At 41.1% G+C, this 16,090-nt stretch overlaps 2 protein-coding genes across 5 annotated transcripts; both read left to right on the top strand.

Moving 5' to 3' along the window:
- The first annotated feature begins 697 nt into the window (after positions 1–697).
- On the top strand, positions 698–11,961 carry LOC147794967 (lysosomal dipeptide transporter MFSD1-like). Its single transcript, XM_087132390.1, has 9 exons — positions 698–841; positions 1,184–1,269; positions 1,614–1,769; positions 1,978–2,111; positions 2,583–2,697; positions 3,247–3,384; positions 3,723–3,865; positions 4,114–4,228; positions 9,196–11,961. The coding sequence occupies exons 1-9, from the start codon at positions 760–762 to the stop codon at positions 9,358–9,360; spliced, it is 1,134 nt and encodes a 377-aa protein (XP_086988516.1). The 5' UTR covers positions 698–759; the 3' UTR covers positions 9,361–11,961.
- Positions 11,962–12,107: 146 nt separating this feature from the next.
- Positions 12,108–15,801, top strand: LOC110977000 (protein-tyrosine sulfotransferase 1-like). Of its 4 annotated transcripts, XM_087132392.1 has the most exons (4): positions 12,108–12,260; positions 12,596–12,659; positions 13,137–13,752; positions 13,929–15,801. In XM_087132392.1, the coding sequence occupies exons 3-4, from the start codon at positions 13,160–13,162 to the stop codon at positions 14,233–14,235; spliced, it is 900 nt and encodes a 299-aa protein (XP_086988518.1). In that variant the 5' UTR covers positions 12,108–12,260; positions 12,596–12,659; positions 13,137–13,159; the 3' UTR covers positions 14,236–15,801. The 4 variants fall into 4 exon arrangements, with proteins under 4 accessions (XP_086988518.1, XP_086988517.1, XP_022086449.2 ...); XM_087132391.1 differs by having other exon boundaries at positions 12,108–12,659; XM_022230757.2 differs by lacking the exons at positions 12,108–12,260; positions 12,596–12,659 and having other exon boundaries at positions 12,675–13,752; positions 13,929–14,257; positions 14,623–15,801.
- The last annotated feature ends 289 nt before the right edge of the window (positions 15,802–16,090 follow it).

The following is a 16,090-nucleotide window of genomic DNA, read 5'->3' as shown; positions in this document are numbered from 1 at the left end:
GTTACGGCCGTCTCTCCCCCTGCAAGTGGGTGCACTCAAGACATTTACATGGTGAATTGTTCTCTGTGCTTACCTCTTGCAGTCCTTTACTAATTCCTCACTTTTGTTCATTGCAGGCTGTACGTGACTTCTCCTGGGGTTCACGGTTGTCAGTGCGCTCCTGCCTTCCCGCCGTCCTCTGGTGCTACTCTGCATATGTATTGGTAATCTGCGTAGGTTACAGGCAGTAGACTCCCCCCCCCACCCACCTAGAGTGGGTTGAGTCTACTACTGCATACCTACCAGATTACCAATCTCCCTCCCTCCTTCCCTTGCGGCCTCAGCGCACTTCTTTGCGTGTCGAAAAAGAGGAAGAACATGGCGGCCGCCTTTGCTGGAGATCACTGCTGGTGATCGAGAATTTAGCAAATGGAAGTAATGGACTAGGAAATAATGCATATGTATTGGTAATCTGATAGGTATGCAGTAGTACCGGTAGAGCCAACCCACTCTAGGTGGAGGGAGAAATTAGCTCACGAACAAGCAGCTGCATGTAAGCAGCACACAATTATTGAATGTACCGTGCATTTATGTGGCTGGTAAATTTGCCAAGCTGCATGGGGACATATATATGTATGTATTTCATATTTTGCTGATTGGGTAGTTTCTTTCCAGTGTTATTAATGTATCTTCCTGTTATCTTTTCCTCTCCATTCAGTCGGATTGTTTCTTTTTTCCGGTCTGTGTTTGATTGGCTCAAGTACATTTGCTGGTGGGGCCATGCTGAAAGGCACAAAGGCCATGCTTCCGATGATGCTCATTGGTCGACTGATATTTGGATCTGGAAATGGCTCCCTGATAAGTAACTTTCAATTTAATACTTTTGTCAGTTGAATAGATGTCTGATTTTTTTTTAATTTTCAAGTAATTGTAATTTTAACCCAGTGGTTTTGTCATTTGTTGTTGCTGCCATTAATTTAGGACATATGAGAAATTTAGCCAAAGCGATGCAAATTTATCCAAAGTAGTATTACATACATGTATATAAAGCTTGTATGTGCAGGTTGCTGTTATGTAATAACTACATGTATTTTCAGAATCACAGTGTACATGTACATATTTATGCTGAATATTTGTGAGGTAAAAGCACTTCCTCATTTGAAGGAATGAAGATGTTACCTTTCATCATTTTATCTTCATCCAGTTGTTCGGAATCGTATAACAGCTTACTGGTTCAAAGACAAGGAGTTGGCTTTTGCTTTTGGGGTCACGTTGACTTTCGTAAGGCTGGTATGTGCAGGTCACTTTTTATTTACTGAAGATGTCATTTGTCGTCAAGTAAAAAGTAAAGCAAACATCAGTATCAGCTAAAAACAAAATCAATCTTCTCAACAGGTTCTCATGCTTCTCAACTCCATGAAGTTGTAAATCATGCAAGATCATGCTAACATACTGGTAGATTTCCAGTTCTACCATTTTTTGGCCATCATTAGAATCTTTCAAGTTTAAACCAAAAGCCCAAGTAAACTCCCGCCAACAGTGCCACAAATCTCCAAATGTAGAGCTTCTTAAACCATTTTAAACCATTTTGTCCGACAGTTCGAATCTGGTCTTTTACATTTGTGCTTTGTTAGGGAAGTGTTCTAAACTTCTTGTTGACCAAATCCATTGAGGATAAAGTTGGGTTGACCTGGGTGCTGTGGGGAGGTGCCTTCCTTTGTGCTCTTGGGTTTACCTCAGCTATTGTAACAAGCATTCTGGATATCTATGGAGTTCGCCAACTTGGACAGGTAGGAATCGGAAACTAGTGTGAATAGTTCTCAGGAACGTATTCATTTCCTTGTCTGAGATTTCCCATTTTTAAAGAAAATTCCCAAACATTTCCCACATTTGACGATTATTCAGAAGAGGTATGAATTAAAAATATTATACCCCCTCCAAAAACTAGACATGGAATCGTAATTGGTTGACATTGATTCCAAATTTTTCTCAATCCAGGAGTCGAATGTAAAGCAGAGCTCAAAGAAACTTCGTTTCAGTGACATTCGCTACTTCAACTCGTCCTATTGGCTGGTTGTCTTGACCATCATGTTCTTCTACAATGGAGTTTTTCCTTTTATGGCAGATGCAAGGTACAAGTGTGTAAATCTGTGAAGGAAAGATCTTTAACCTGTGCTAGGTATTTCCCTAGAAACAGACAACCCTGGAAAGCAAGTTTGTGAAAGTGAATATTGTGTCATCTTTTATGTCATACCGTTTCCAAATGAGAAAGTTGAATTGAGTTGTTGTATTTAAAAATACCTTGTTGTAAAAATGACAGTCTTATCTTTAAATTAGCATTTCAGTCTGCCTTTCAACTCAACCCACTAACTGCTGAATTTGTCTTCATCCTGTATTCGTATCAATAAAACCTGAAAAAGCATGGTAAAGTATTTGAAAGTTCATAGAAAATTTTTACCAAACAAGTGGGTCACAAAATTCATGTACTTCACGTTTATCACTGAAAGAATGTTAAAATTGAAACCTACTAGTTTCAAAACCTCAAACGCAGCTTTGATTGTGCTGATGTCTTCATTTGTTTTTCTTGTTTGTTTGGTTTGTAGTAAATTTATTCATGATAAGTATGGTTTCAAGGAGGAGTCCCCGGTACCCAGCTACCTGGTGGGAGCAGTGTTTGATGTTTCTTTGGTTCTGTGTGTGATTCTAGGTGCCTTGATTGTGAGTATCCATTCTTGATGCGGCCCTTACTGCCGGGCATTTTGAGGGGAAACAAATCTTCCAAAATCGACCTTTTTGCAGTAAACAAGGGAACCTGTTTCATGCTTAAAATTAGAACCTTCAGCCTCATAAAAGTTGTCATGGTTGAATTGATCAGTCCTGAATCTATCAGAATCTTTCCAAATAAGTTGGCCAATTTTTTAAAAAGATTTTTAGGCATGGAGAAAATTCAATTCAATTCAACAGTGGACAAATCAAAAGGTACATAAACTTGTCCTTTTTTTACATGATCATATTCCTGGCGCTTGAACAAACAAGTGAAAAAAGACATGCCTGTAAAAGATTTCCAATTCCTAAACTTAGCAGTTAGTATAAAGTCATCTTGAGTCAATATCGCGTTATCCAGTCTTAAGGTATCATGACAAAGGCATTCCTTGACTTCTGAATCTTCTCAGTTTTGATTTACTTAATTAAGGACTGTTTTGCCAAAATAACTTGAAACTTTTGATTAATACATGTACCTCCATATGTGCTGTGTTCACCATGTAGGACATCATTGGAATGCGCGGTCTCTTGGCTTTGTTTTGCTCCGTCGCTACCATCCCAGTCTTTGGCTTGCTTGCTTTTACCCACATCTACCCGCTGGTATCCACACTGTGGCTTGGCTTCACCTACTCCATTGCTTCAGTAAGAATTGCTTATACTGGTACTTAGGGCAACTTTAGAAGTACTAATATGGCCAATATGGTCCCACAGGCTGGGAATTTAAGCTGGCCAGGCCACTGCAGGTTATTTACAGCTGTGGATGGCATCCATTTGTACTTCTTGAGGAGAGAAGTGAAAAGGAGTAAAGTGGCTTGCCCAAGGACACAGCAATGTTAGTAGCTTGTGGATTTGAAGCACTGTGAATCAGATTGCATGCCACAAACCATAACAGCCATCTTCCTCTTATGTTTGGATATTGGAGTGCAAATTCAAATAATGTTTCTTTTCATCTGTATCTCATTGTAATACTCTATAAATAGGCAACTCTGTGGTCATCCATTCCTCTTGTAGTCACCCAGGAAACTGTTGGCATGGCGATGGGATTTGCAACATCTGCTCAGATGATAGGCGTAGGTATTTGCAACAATGTGATTGGTGCTATACTTGGAAACAAAAACACACCGTAAGTACAATGCCCCCTTCCTCGTATGCAAAGTAAGTGGATATAAATGCCTAATGTTCATTGTGATAATCTCAGCCGTTTTTCTGTAATGTACTATTTTTGGAGTTAGGTCAGCATTATTGTGGGACATGTCTTTGATAATCAAGTATTAATCCCATTTTATGACACCACAGTGATGCTAATCTAGCCTGATTCTGTGTTCAGCATGTTGAGAATCAAGTGATTTTGTTGGTTTTTTTCTCCACCAGCTTGCCTCATGATGAGTTAATGAAACGTTGGAAATACGTTATGATCTTCCTGTTTGCCAACACGCTGTGCTGTGTTGTCACGGCAATTCTGCTCAACCTTTCAGACAAAAGAAAGGTACGTTCTAATCTGAGATCTAGCAACATTTTCAAACTTCGTTTACAAAACCTTCAAATCTCTTCCAGGGGATGGTGGATCTGTGTAGGGCTGCCAAAGCATTGATGTTTGGCTCAGTCATACATTTTCTTGATTTTGTAACATGGTTTTTGCAATAGTATATAGAGTTTCCAACGTGGGATTTAATTCAAAGATGGAAATGCTGTTATCAAATTACTCTTTTGGTCATTACATGTAGAGAGCGTATACCTGAAACCTGCGTCTTGAACGGTGCTGTCATTTGTCGCAATTAAAAGATACATTTGAGGGGAGCAATTTGAAAAACAGCAATTGAAGGATATTTATTCCATTTTTTCATCAGTTGTAATGTGACTGACATGCATGTAGTAAAGCACAGTTCAAAGCGGAAAACAGCAGTTTAAGGGACTGTTTCAATCGTTGCATGTGGAGAGCATTTTTAAGATTTCATTTTGAACATTCCCTCTGTTCTACAACTTTTTACATGAGAGAACATACAATGTTTCTTCCATTATCAGACCCACAATATATAATGGAACTGCCAATACAGGCGATTCACAGAAGTGCACCTCCAAGAGTTTGCAACGCATTGGTCAATCACAATGCACGAAATTTGGTTGACTCTTTCCAAACATGCATTGGGTCGACAGATTTTGCGCATTGTGATCGGCCACTGCATTGTAAACTCTCTTGCGAATTGCCCATATTGATAACAAAGTTCCATTACAGAAAACATCTCACCTCTCTTTACCTACATTTGCATATCAGCGTGCATGCACATCAAACCTCACTGAAAAAGGTCGCCCAAGCCACACCCTCTGTGCCCACTGTACATGTATGTCCCCCACAAAAGGCTGCGTACAACTAAGACTCGGCCTAGTTTTTTTTTTCAGTGACGTGTGTAGGCAACATCGTGTGAATTTAGTATACAATAGAGTTTCACGTTTACACCCAACCTCGCTATTTTCTATGTAAAAATGGCAGAGACCGCCAAAACCTGACACAGGACTGGAATTTCTATGTATAGTTCAAGCCATGTTCCGGGCAAATCCCCCGGTTCCTCCAAGCCTGATCAGCCCTCCAAGCATGTCATTTCCACCGTGTTGACTGAGTCTACTCTGCCGTGTTCTGCGAGTGGAAATTCCCCGGGGCTGAGCCCGTGACCAGCAACAGGGCTTCTCCCCGGCAGGTTCCGCACACCTTCGGTAGCCTTCGTGAGCACATGGCAGCAGCGGAGTCTAACGTCCAGGTGTGTGCGGAACAGCTAGGCCCGGCGCTCCATGCAGAACAGTCATCTGAACGTCTGGCCACCCCCGCTTGGTCACAGAGGCCTGGGGCATCACCACTGTCTCAAGTCGGCAGCACATTTTCAGCCACGCGGAAGACAACCTTTTTATTGCAGATACAGGTTAGACGCAACAGCTTCAACCTCGTTCTCATCCAAGTGCTTGGTCCTACTCTTCAAATGACTCTAGCGCGTCGGTACTACGAGCATGCAGATTTTTCAGCAGTGTTACCCGAGAACTATTCTCGTTTTCTCCGGCGGATTCCTCCACCCTTTCCAATAGCCCACAATGTAACTGTCTCTCCGAATTGTGGAACCATTTCTCGGCGTCGTTCTGCCGACTGCCATACCATGCTACCTGTCCGTCCCAGCATTAGGCCTACCACCGAACGGGACTTCAGCGCGATGTTCGCACCTGTTCACGCCCGCGCTCCCACTCGTTGGATCATGGTCGAATCAACGTCCGTTTCCCCCGTTGACACTTGGGGGTCATTGGTCAGAGCCCTTTCTCCTGTCATTTATCCATGGCCTCCTTTTTTCTTAGCTGGTTAATCTATCACTTACAGTGATGACAGAAGTACATGTCGGTAAGCTTCAATTATGTCAACTTCTTTTTTTCTGATCGTGCCTTATTTACATGTCCTGTCTTATCGTCAGGTGATTGTAGGGATTTTGGCACTTGGGCATGTAGGCTTACCTCAAATAGATTTTTGATTGTGTCATGGGGATTAGATCCCGTTCTCCCTCGTTGACCGATGTTCTTCTCAACCTTTGTGGAGCTGTTCTATTCTCAGTAATCAATGTGTCTTTGTGTTTTTGGGTCAATAGGCCTAGCTACCCTCTCTAACTGCACGGAATGTTTTTGTATTCCGCTTGATACATTTATGTCCTGTACTCACTTGTTACCTAGTTCTTGGCATCAGAACTTGACACGGTCATGTGGGTCCTGATACACTACATGCATGTACAGTCTCAAGACTACTTCAGGTTTGAACAATTATTCAATCTTCTGCAGCTGTAATAGTTCTAATTCCACTGAAGCTGTTGTCATTTAATAGTCACCTTTGCCTTACGTTTGCCTTTAGAGCTTCAGTCTATAGGGACTGCCATTCTCAAATTTAACTCACAGCACTGCGTTTTCCTACTCCGTGGTGTCACTTTTGGGTTTGAGTTGGACCCTCCAGTTCAAGGTCCTCCGGCAGGGTTCCTGTGTGCATTCAGTGACTTGACATGGGCAGACCATTCTTGAGTATATTTCGCTGCACCTTTTCAGTGTGTTTCATGCACAATCTTTTGGTGCCTTCCATGCATGTATGTTAAATTCGGGTGCATTGCGTGGGTGCATGTTTGTGCATTCACTTTCTCAGAACTTGGCACTCTTGCATTTTGCATCCCCCCAATAGGGCTGCTCCAGGAGCTATTTTGTCCAGCGCGCCGCATGGGATGCAAGTTTTGTCATGCTCAGGTAGAGTGCCTTAGCTTGCGCACCCTTGTTTTGAGTATAATCACTTTCCTTGTCGCAGCTTTAGCCCTTGCTCTGCATCGCCTCCCCTACAAAGAATTGTATAGTCTTTGGATAGGCGCCTTGTGCTCAGTGTGTTTCTTGAACAAGGTACAAGTCCGCCATTCATGTTGCAGTGGTGCATAATGCAGGACCTGCAGCATCCCCTTTTGGTTACCATTTGCCTTCCACTTTATTTCTGTGTTATGAACTGGCTGCCTTTGTACTGTACTCTAGTTACGATAGCCTTTGGATGTCTAGGTGTTATGTTAGTCTTCCTGCACTTCCCCAACATGTCCACGTTGCACGGACAGTTGTACAGGTTCATTCACAGGATTTGCCCCCTTTCCCTGCATTCATATTTGTTATTCCAGGTGGTTTCCTTGGTGAGGATGTTCCCACAAATTTCATTAGCACAGCTCTAGGTTTCCGTCTACTTCTCGGCTTCCATGAGATTAGACGCTATATGTTCATGTATGTGTGACCTGGGTTGACCTCTTTCTCCTTGGGTTCCCATAGTGGTTACCTGACTGGCGCAAGTTGTACATTAGGACTTCAGTTGCTTGTAATTCCTAAGCATGGTCAACTGTATAGTTAGGTTGCTTAAGGCAAAGGTAATAAAAAACCTTCATGAGTCTTGGTTGTCATCATCCCATTTCATGCCATACATTCCATAAAACAGGTGCATACAAGATGCATCTAGCACAGGTAGTTTAGGGTTCCTTGTGATCAGTGTTGGAATCAACAGTGCCCATTCAACAGCACAGTCTATAATAGGTACTTCGTAAAAGCCCAAGCCTTCCTTACTGGTTTATTTTTTAACAGCCATTCATTATAACTACTTACTTTATACAATGTAAAGGGGGGGTGGCAATATCAAAGTTAGCGCCCTCTTGAGATGACGACCACAGACATTTTCATAACAGCCTGGGTGCCATCTCAGTTTGCCTCCTTGCCCTTCCAGTATTTTGTGAGGTTGTATTTGAGGCATAGTGGTCTTGGCCCTTCTACAGCTATGGCTGTAGCCTGTTGTTCTGTTGGATAACAAGTTCTGCCAGACCACGTTACTTGAGGCCTTCTGCCTCTAGACTGCAGACAGGATGGACCTTTGTCATTTTGGTATTGTTTCTCTCTTCAAGCCAACCACTGGTCAGAGGAAGACTTCTTCCGTTGGGGCCTCACCACAGGGAAACTTCATTCCCAAAGATTGATCCCTTCATTTGTCGCTCAATCTCAGTTAGGGAAACTCGTGCCATTTGCTTGTTAGAGACAGAGGTTTTAGGGATGTCCCATAGTTTTATCTCTTCATTTTTGCTCAACCACAGTGAGGGGAATTCAATAAGGGGTACTTCCAGTTATTTGTGGGAAACAGTGTTATCAAGGATGTTCCACAGTTTGATCCCTTCATTTTTGCTCAACCTCAGTGAGGGGAATTCATGCCTTCACCTCCTCTTTCTGTTATAATGAATACGTCAAATTACTCATGAGAGAGAGAATTATCCAGAATGCTTGCTTAGAATTTAATCACCTTCAGTTCATGCTACCTGAAGGATGTGGTTCAAGCAGAGGGTGTTGTGAGTAGGAAAACCCTCAAGCAGGTCGGCTGATCAGCAGCCTGTACATCCCAGAAAGTTACCATTTCTCACAACTAGATAGGCAGCTTCCGAGTATGTCTAAACAGCCTTTTTCATATTTGAATGGGCTCAGTTTAGACCTTTGTTACCTTGCATGTCCCTTCCCTCCCAAATTGTTACTTAACGGTGCTATTCTGCAAATGTAGGTAAACAAAGGTGAGATGTTTTCTGTAATGGAATTCCAAAAATCTAACGGGATTTTCCATTCTAGTAAGAAAACACTCACCTCTGTTTACCATCCCTCCCTATTCCAAATAAATAAAATCAAGAGACCTCAAAAAAACAAAAACAAATTAGGACGAGTCTTAGTTCGACTCAGTTATGGGGGACATGCAGTGAGCGCGGAGGGTGTGGCTGGCTTGGGCGACCTTTTTCAGCGAGGTTTGACGCTCATGCGCGCTGATATGCAAATGTGCGTAAACAGAGGTGAGTCTTTTCTTACTAGAATGGAAAATCCGGTTGGATTTTTTGGAACTTTGCCATTTTCCTGCTCTGTACAGTTTACGCTTCTTCTGTCTTTTTTCCTCAGGGGTGTATCCTAAACCAGAATCGTCGTGAACGGAGGGAGGGCATGGCATTGTTGATGCCGAGTGTAGCCACTGACGACGGTTCTGGGAATAGTACTTTGGCCATGAATGAGGCAAAACCTCTGCTGCATTCACCTGATCTTGGACGGCCCACGCAACTAAAATGACTGCAGCCTCCAGTCTAGATTGGCAATAGTTAATTCTGTATCAATGGGACCTGTTCTGCAAAAATTTTGTTTCTATTGTACTAGACTCTTTGAAAGACCTGAAATTAAAAATGTCCACTCGTGAATTGTTTTCACAGAACAGGCCACAAATATACTGAAATACTGCTGGAACCTTGGAAGGGTGTCTGTCAAGATGCCTATATTTGCCAAATGTTGCCTTGTTTCATGTGCTTCTATTTTTGATAGAGGGATGCTAGTGTTAGTATGAAGAGGATAGCAGGTTAAAGGGTTGGAGATTGATTAATCAAAAACTTCATGTAGTATTACAGGCAATTGTCGTGTCTTTGTAAAATGCTCTGCTCTTTTTGTTTTAACTAAAAATTCAACCAGCTTTGCAGAGAAAGTGCAATTTGCTGGTTTGGGTATCCTATTCATTTTCTTTTACTTTATAAATGGACGTATACATTGTGCGAAAAACATTGTTACCTTGACTAGAGTGTCCTAGATTTGCATTCTTGACTTACACCCAGCGAGAAATGAGACCGAGGGGTACCCCCCCAAAATGTCCAATCCCTATACACATTCCAGACTATTGTTACTCAACACATCCCCCCAAGATGTGTGAAAGGAATTCCCCAGATTCCTGCGAGACAATGACCAACACAAAGCAGGGGGGGGGGTTCTCTCCGTCTCATACCTTGCTGCGTATGTCTTGACTACATATCCAGGCATTGGTAGATCCAGGTGGCCAATGAAGACCTTGGCAAGTTTTTTTGCTTTTTGAAATTTAACCACTCCCTGCCGGGCGACCCGTTTTCGAGTACATAGGCTTTATATGCAGAGCTGGGTCTTATAACAAAAGACCGGGCTCAGCACAAAAGACTGAGCTGTTGGGCATTACCAAAATTTTTTTTGTTGTCAATAGTGGAGATAATCCAGCCTTGTTTTGAAACAGTATACCACAGTTTGAGGCATTTAGAGTGAGCGGATTACCACCGTGGACAAAAGCTCTCCACAACCGCAGCGATGAGCCACACAGCACAGCTGCACGCTAATCTGGCCCCTATTGAAAAGAGGTCAGCAGTGCACTGTGCCGGTTTCTTATGTAACACTGCACAGTCTGGTCTCTTTTTCCAAGGCTGTAGGCCTGGCTGAAATATTCAGGAGTCAATGAATTTTACCTGTCAGCTTTAGAGTAGTGCCCAAAGAATTCTTTAGTTTGGTATAAACGGCCATTAAATGAAATGATGAATTTTTGAAGAATTTTGAAAACGGAAAATCTTGAAAAGGACCCGGCATCTTGTCTTGCTCAAGAAAAATCCACCCAGCAGCAAATGGTTAAAGAGAAAAATGATTTTTTAAAATATTTCTCTTCCTTCTTGAAGCACGTAATGACTCCAAAAACGTAGCCTCTCTCTCGTCAGAAAGACCATAGAAGGTTTACCCCCCATTAAAAATTGCCCATCCCTCCCCAAAACCACATAAAAATGTTTCGTTTTGGATCTGCCATTTTCATCTTGGGCATTTTGCCCTTAAAGAAGCAAAGTCAGTGTTTGTGATGAATGTGGATACATACAGAATGATGGTAAAGATTGGCCACGTTTGTGTAAATCGTGCTTGACGTTATGTCTGAAGCCATGAGATCTAACCCAGGGTATTCCAGGTTTTGCTTGAAAAGGATTAAGAAGGAATTTAATCGCTGTGTTGTCAATCTGATCAGAATTTAACATTTCAGCTTGATAAATAAGGTAATTAATTACAAGACACAAGTCTACCTTTGCAGATTTAGTATATGCGTAATTCCAGAAATTAGGTTTCCATTTTTGTGTGTCCCTGTCACATCTGACATATGATTTTGTAAGTTCAGAACACATTTTCTAATTTCCAAGGCTGATAAATTAATGCAAATTACCTGCCAAACAAATAGTAATAGTTTGAAATCAATTTCAGTGATATTTCCATGTCAATTAACAAAGGTCAGATGTAACAGGGACACAAAAATGTCACACTTTTGGTTCCCTAATTTCTGGAATTACCCCTATTCCCATCAACCTCTGCAAACCATATTGGGTACCAGAATCTAATTGACTGTGATGTGAATAGCATTTCATATGAGTCCATCACTGCCCCTGCAAGTCCATCACAAGTTTATAAGCTATTCAAATGAGCTGTGACTATAAAAGCGTTCTTTTGTTATTGTTCACTCCATCCTGTTACTTATGATTGGCCTTATGAAGGGACTCCTGAAAGGAGGTACCAGTATGATGGACTTACTCCAACACTGGATGTGAAGTATTCCGAAAAAATATTGGGAGCCTTTAGCTGTAGGAATGTGGGATACAAAATGGCCCCCATTTCACCCCCATGCATGTCAGAAATCAAGTTAAGTACATGGACAGCATGTATCTGACTAGTACTGAGGAACCATGTTGTGTTCAATTGGTTGTATGTTGCAACTTCATGGCTTACGTCTACAAGTTACGTGATCATTGAATGAAAACATGTACTCAAAATGTAAACATATAGGATTTTTCTTTTAATGTTTGGAGATTGAGGCATTGAGCTGTCATAAAATGCATGAAACAAAAATTACAACTAAAATCACTTTTAATTGTCATCACCTGTTAATACATGTATTGTTTATTTTTATATAGTTATTTGTTTCAGTATGGAACATGTTAGTGAACTGCATGGCGAAAATGTGGCAAGATTTGGAAGTATTGTTCCTAAGCACTTTGATACCAAAATGTTGCCAACCCCTCCGGGCAAGGATCGCTGTATCTTCCTGCAGACTTACCAAAATGCATATACAGCTTGCTTCAGAAACTGTAGTTGTGACATAACAACATTTTCAAGTGTGCCTGATTTTGTATGCAAGTACATTATTTCCTTTTCGTCTGGTAAGTACAAAGGATATTCGAAACTTAAGACATCATTCTCTTGTATGTTTTACAGGAAAATGATTTTAGTTTGGCAGAGTGTGTACATTGCTCAATCGAAAATGATACCTTCAGCTGTTCCTGTAATTTTTGTTAATGTGAATATTAACAAGCAATAGAGTTTCATGTACACAGTGAGGTTTAACGACGTCAGTATTTGCTCAGTTGTGGCATTATAACTCCTGTGTGTACGCATGAAATTTACCATGCTCTGTCTGTTTGTTTACTTCAAATTAGTTTCATTTCATAGACACGCATATAACTGTTTTTGTGGTTTGTGTGTGTTTTATCTACAGCTGCAGTGGAGATGTGCGTTAAGAAGACATGTCAGAAATGAAGGACTGGAAAAATTTGCAGAAGGTAAATATTTATAAATATCAATTTTTAATAGTGGTCCCTTGGTACTGTCATGCTCAGATGTGACGTTCATTGCATTCTGGTGAATGGTCTTGCTTATTCATCAGGAAACTGGCTTCATTGCCTGAGATTGATTGTTCATGCTGAATACAGACATATGGAAGTTTGCATGATTGATGATTGTCCTGATTTTGGCGTGGACCAAGCTGAGACATTTTCACTTGAGTTTGACTGCTAAACCTTAAAATCAAATAATATTGATTGGTGCAATGGCTAAGTGTGTCCTGGACCGTATTGCTAAACGACGGTTGACACGTTTGATTGTGTTGGTGGTCCTTACTGCGTGTGTTGTGCGTGGAATAATTTCAGTCCAAGACAAAGTGTATTATACGCAGAAGGAAACACTGCATGTTGTCTTTGATCGGAATCAGAAGGAGTATTCCTACGACAGGAATTCACCATTGATTTTTGTTGGTGGAGTTCCACGCAGTGGCACGACGTTGATGCGAGCGTTACTGGATGCCCATCCAGATGTGAGGTGTGGAGAGGAGACGCGTGTTATTCCAGATTTGATGCGAAGCCGTGCCAAGTGGATGAACAACCAACGTGAGCGAGATCGATTGCTGGAGGCTGGTATTGATGACGAAGTAATGAATGATGCTGTGGCTGCGTTTGTGTTGGAGGTCATGGCTAAACACGGGGAACCGGCCAAGCGATTATGCAATAAAGACCCGTTTACACTCTCCTCGTTATCCTACTTGCATAGTGTCTTCCCGAATGGAAAGTATCTATTGATGATACGAGATGGAAGAGCCACTGTTCATTCCATCATCTCAAGGCATGTTGGTATCACTGGGTATAACATTACCAGCTATCGTGATTGCTTGACTAAATGGAACCGTTCCATTGAAAAGATGTACATTCAGTGTTTAGAAGAAGGGCCACATGTTTGTTTGCCTGTGCACTATGAACAACTTGTGCTTCATTCAGAGCAATGGATGCGGACAATCTTGAATTTCTTAGATATTCCTTGGAGTGATGCAGTACTTCATCATGAAGATGCTGTTGGCAAACCTGGAGGCATTTCGCTCTCTAAGTGAGAATGTGTCTTTGGCTCTATTAAATGAAGAAATCTTTAATTTCGTTTATACTGGTTTATGCTTATTGATCATTATGGAAAGTTAGATCACCATGACTCAGCAAAAGGCAGTCTGCTGATATATCCAGAAATTTGTATCACTAAAAAAAATTATTTCTTGTTTTGATCTTCAGGAAGGAGAGATCAACCGATCAAGTGATCAAGCCCATCAACAAAGGAGCCTTGACGAAGTGGGTGGGGCATATCCCAGTAGACGTCTTGGCAGACATAGACACTATAGCGCCTATGCTGTACAGACTAGGGTATGACCCGCATGCCAAGTATCCCAACTATGAAGAGGGTCGCCGTGGGATGGATCCAACAGACAGGGGGAAGAAAGAGTTCAGGATGGGGGACAAGACCAACTTACAAGCCCTTCAGTTTGGTGGAGTCAATCATCCCATGGAAGGAGTCGTTGAAGCACAGTTGGCATACAAGTAGCCATGTTACAAAACAATGCAAGGTGAATTTGATGTCAAACTCATATCAGCTTCTTTCCAGGGTTCAAATTTTTTTGTCATGGCAATCAATAATTTTCTGCAGATGTCGTTTTCAGAATTTACGTTTTCTAAAGTGATTTTATGGTTTGAGAGCATGTTCAGGTAAGATAACATCTGCATATTCACATAAACTTGGTCAAATTAAAGGTTTTTGTTTTATGTTCCTTTTTGGTTTTTTAAGAGGAAGGAGGATACATAACTTAGAATTCAAGTTTTGTGTTATTTCTTCAACACCTGAATTCTGTACTTGTGTGGCACAAATTGTGCCAAGAGTTACTTTGTGGTTAGCGTTTATTTACGTTTACTCTCATCTTTTTCTCTTTGCCAGGTTACGTGTTCCTCCATAAATATGGATATGAAGCCGGTACATGTTTACAAATGTTTCTTTCACAACAAATTTTCCACAATTTTGTCCCCAAGTATCACTGTTTCTTTTTTATTATTGTTACTAAAGTTGAAGAACTTAACTAGTTTTTTTTCTGAATCCATGTACTGAAAGCGCTTTTTGACACTAGGCAAACCCCTTAACTGTTTTCTTTGTAATTGGAAATTTCTTCTGTTTTCTGCAGTGGTTATCTTATTCGTAAAGATTTCCATTGTCAGTAGTTTTCCAACTAATTGAGTTAACATTTTTTAATTATTTTTTTCTTTTACATAGCTTTATTGACCGATATGCCATTCTCTATATGTCTTGTCCTATTAACCACTTCCTGCCGGGGACTCCGGAACCAGAGACATATGGTTTATATGCGTGGCCGGGGTCTCCGAACTCAGACAAAGGAAACAGGGTCCTGTAACAAAAGACCGTACTCCGAACAAAAGACCAGGCTGCTGGGCATTACCGACATTTTTACTCTCAAAAGTGGGGACAATTCAGCCTTGTTTTGAAACCCTATACCAGGGTTTGGGGCATTGAGAGCGAGCGGATTATCACTGGGGACAAAAGCGCTACACCACCGCAGCGATGAGCCACACAGCACCAATGCACGCTAATCTGGCCCCTATTGAAAAGAGGTCAGCAGTGCACTGAGCCAGGTTCATGAACAAAAGAAAGTTACATAACACCTCAGAATCTGGGCTCTTTTTTACAAGGCTGCAGGCCTGACTGAAATACTCGGGTGTTAATGAAGGTCACCTGTCAACTTAGAGTAGTGCCTAAAGATTACTTCGTGTGGCTGTAAACGACCGTTAAACGAAATGATGAATTTTTTAAGGATTTTGAAAACGAAAAAAATGATCGTCGCCGGCCCAGCATCATCAACATTGAAAAATGCCCCGGCATGAAGTGGTTAATGGTACTGGATTTATTTCATTTGTAACTCTTTTAATCTAATTATATTGTTTATTAATTTACTCATAAAAGCCTGTTTTGCAATTTTATTTTGTTTTAATTTTTATTTCCAGTATTTCTTTTCTAATGGGTATTTAATATCTGTGGCCTCATGAACAATGCATGTCAGTGTTTTTCTGGGAGGACAAAAGGATAAAAATAATGCAGAAGAAATAATTTTTGTTTGTATTTTACCTCTTGTCTTTTCTTTTTAATTTGCTGGGGAACATCCATTTAACCCCTTGCACTTTTAACCAAATTCCAGTCAAACGGTTAACCCTAGGCTTGCATTTCTAAACTGATTCCCACTCCCTGATTTACCCCTTGTAGTTTTGTTCGCTCACTTTTGCAAAGTAGCCTCACAGTTTTTAACACCTTGCATTGTTGACAAAATTCCATTCATAAGGTTCACTCCTTGCACTTTTGCCAAAATCCCAGTCACAAGGTTAATCCCTTGCATTTTTGC

This window comes from Acanthaster planci, unplaced genomic scaffold (genome assembly GCF_054643075.1).
Source record: "Acanthaster planci isolate LZ-2023a unplaced genomic scaffold, COTS_SCS Contig249, whole genome shotgun sequence".
Lineage (NCBI taxonomy): Eukaryota > Metazoa > Echinodermata > Asteroidea > Valvatida > Acanthasteridae > Acanthaster > Acanthaster planci.
The sequence above is the reverse complement of the archived record's forward strand: the minus strand, read 5'-3'. Positions and strand labels throughout refer to the sequence as shown.

Coding starts and splice junctions, on each gene's coding strand:
- LOC147794967 (XM_087132390.1), top strand. CDS start 760: ATGCTGAAAGGCACAAAGGCCATGCTTCCGATGATGCTCATTGGTCGA. Junction 2,112..2,582: donor CCTTTTATGGCAGATGCAAG/GTACAAGTGTGT, acceptor TTTGGTTTGTAG/TAAATTTATTCATGATAAGT. Junction 3,385..3,722: donor TCACCTACTCCATTGCTTCA/GTAAGAATTGCT, acceptor CTCTATAAATAG/GCAACTCTGTGGTCATCCAT.
- LOC110977000 (XM_022230757.2), top strand. CDS start 12,926: ATGGCTAAGTGTGTCCTGGACCGTATTGCTAAACGACGGTTGACACGT. Junction 13,753..13,928: donor GGAGGCATTTCGCTCTCTAA/GTGAGAATGTGT, acceptor TTTGATCTTCAG/GAAGGAGAGATCAACCGATC.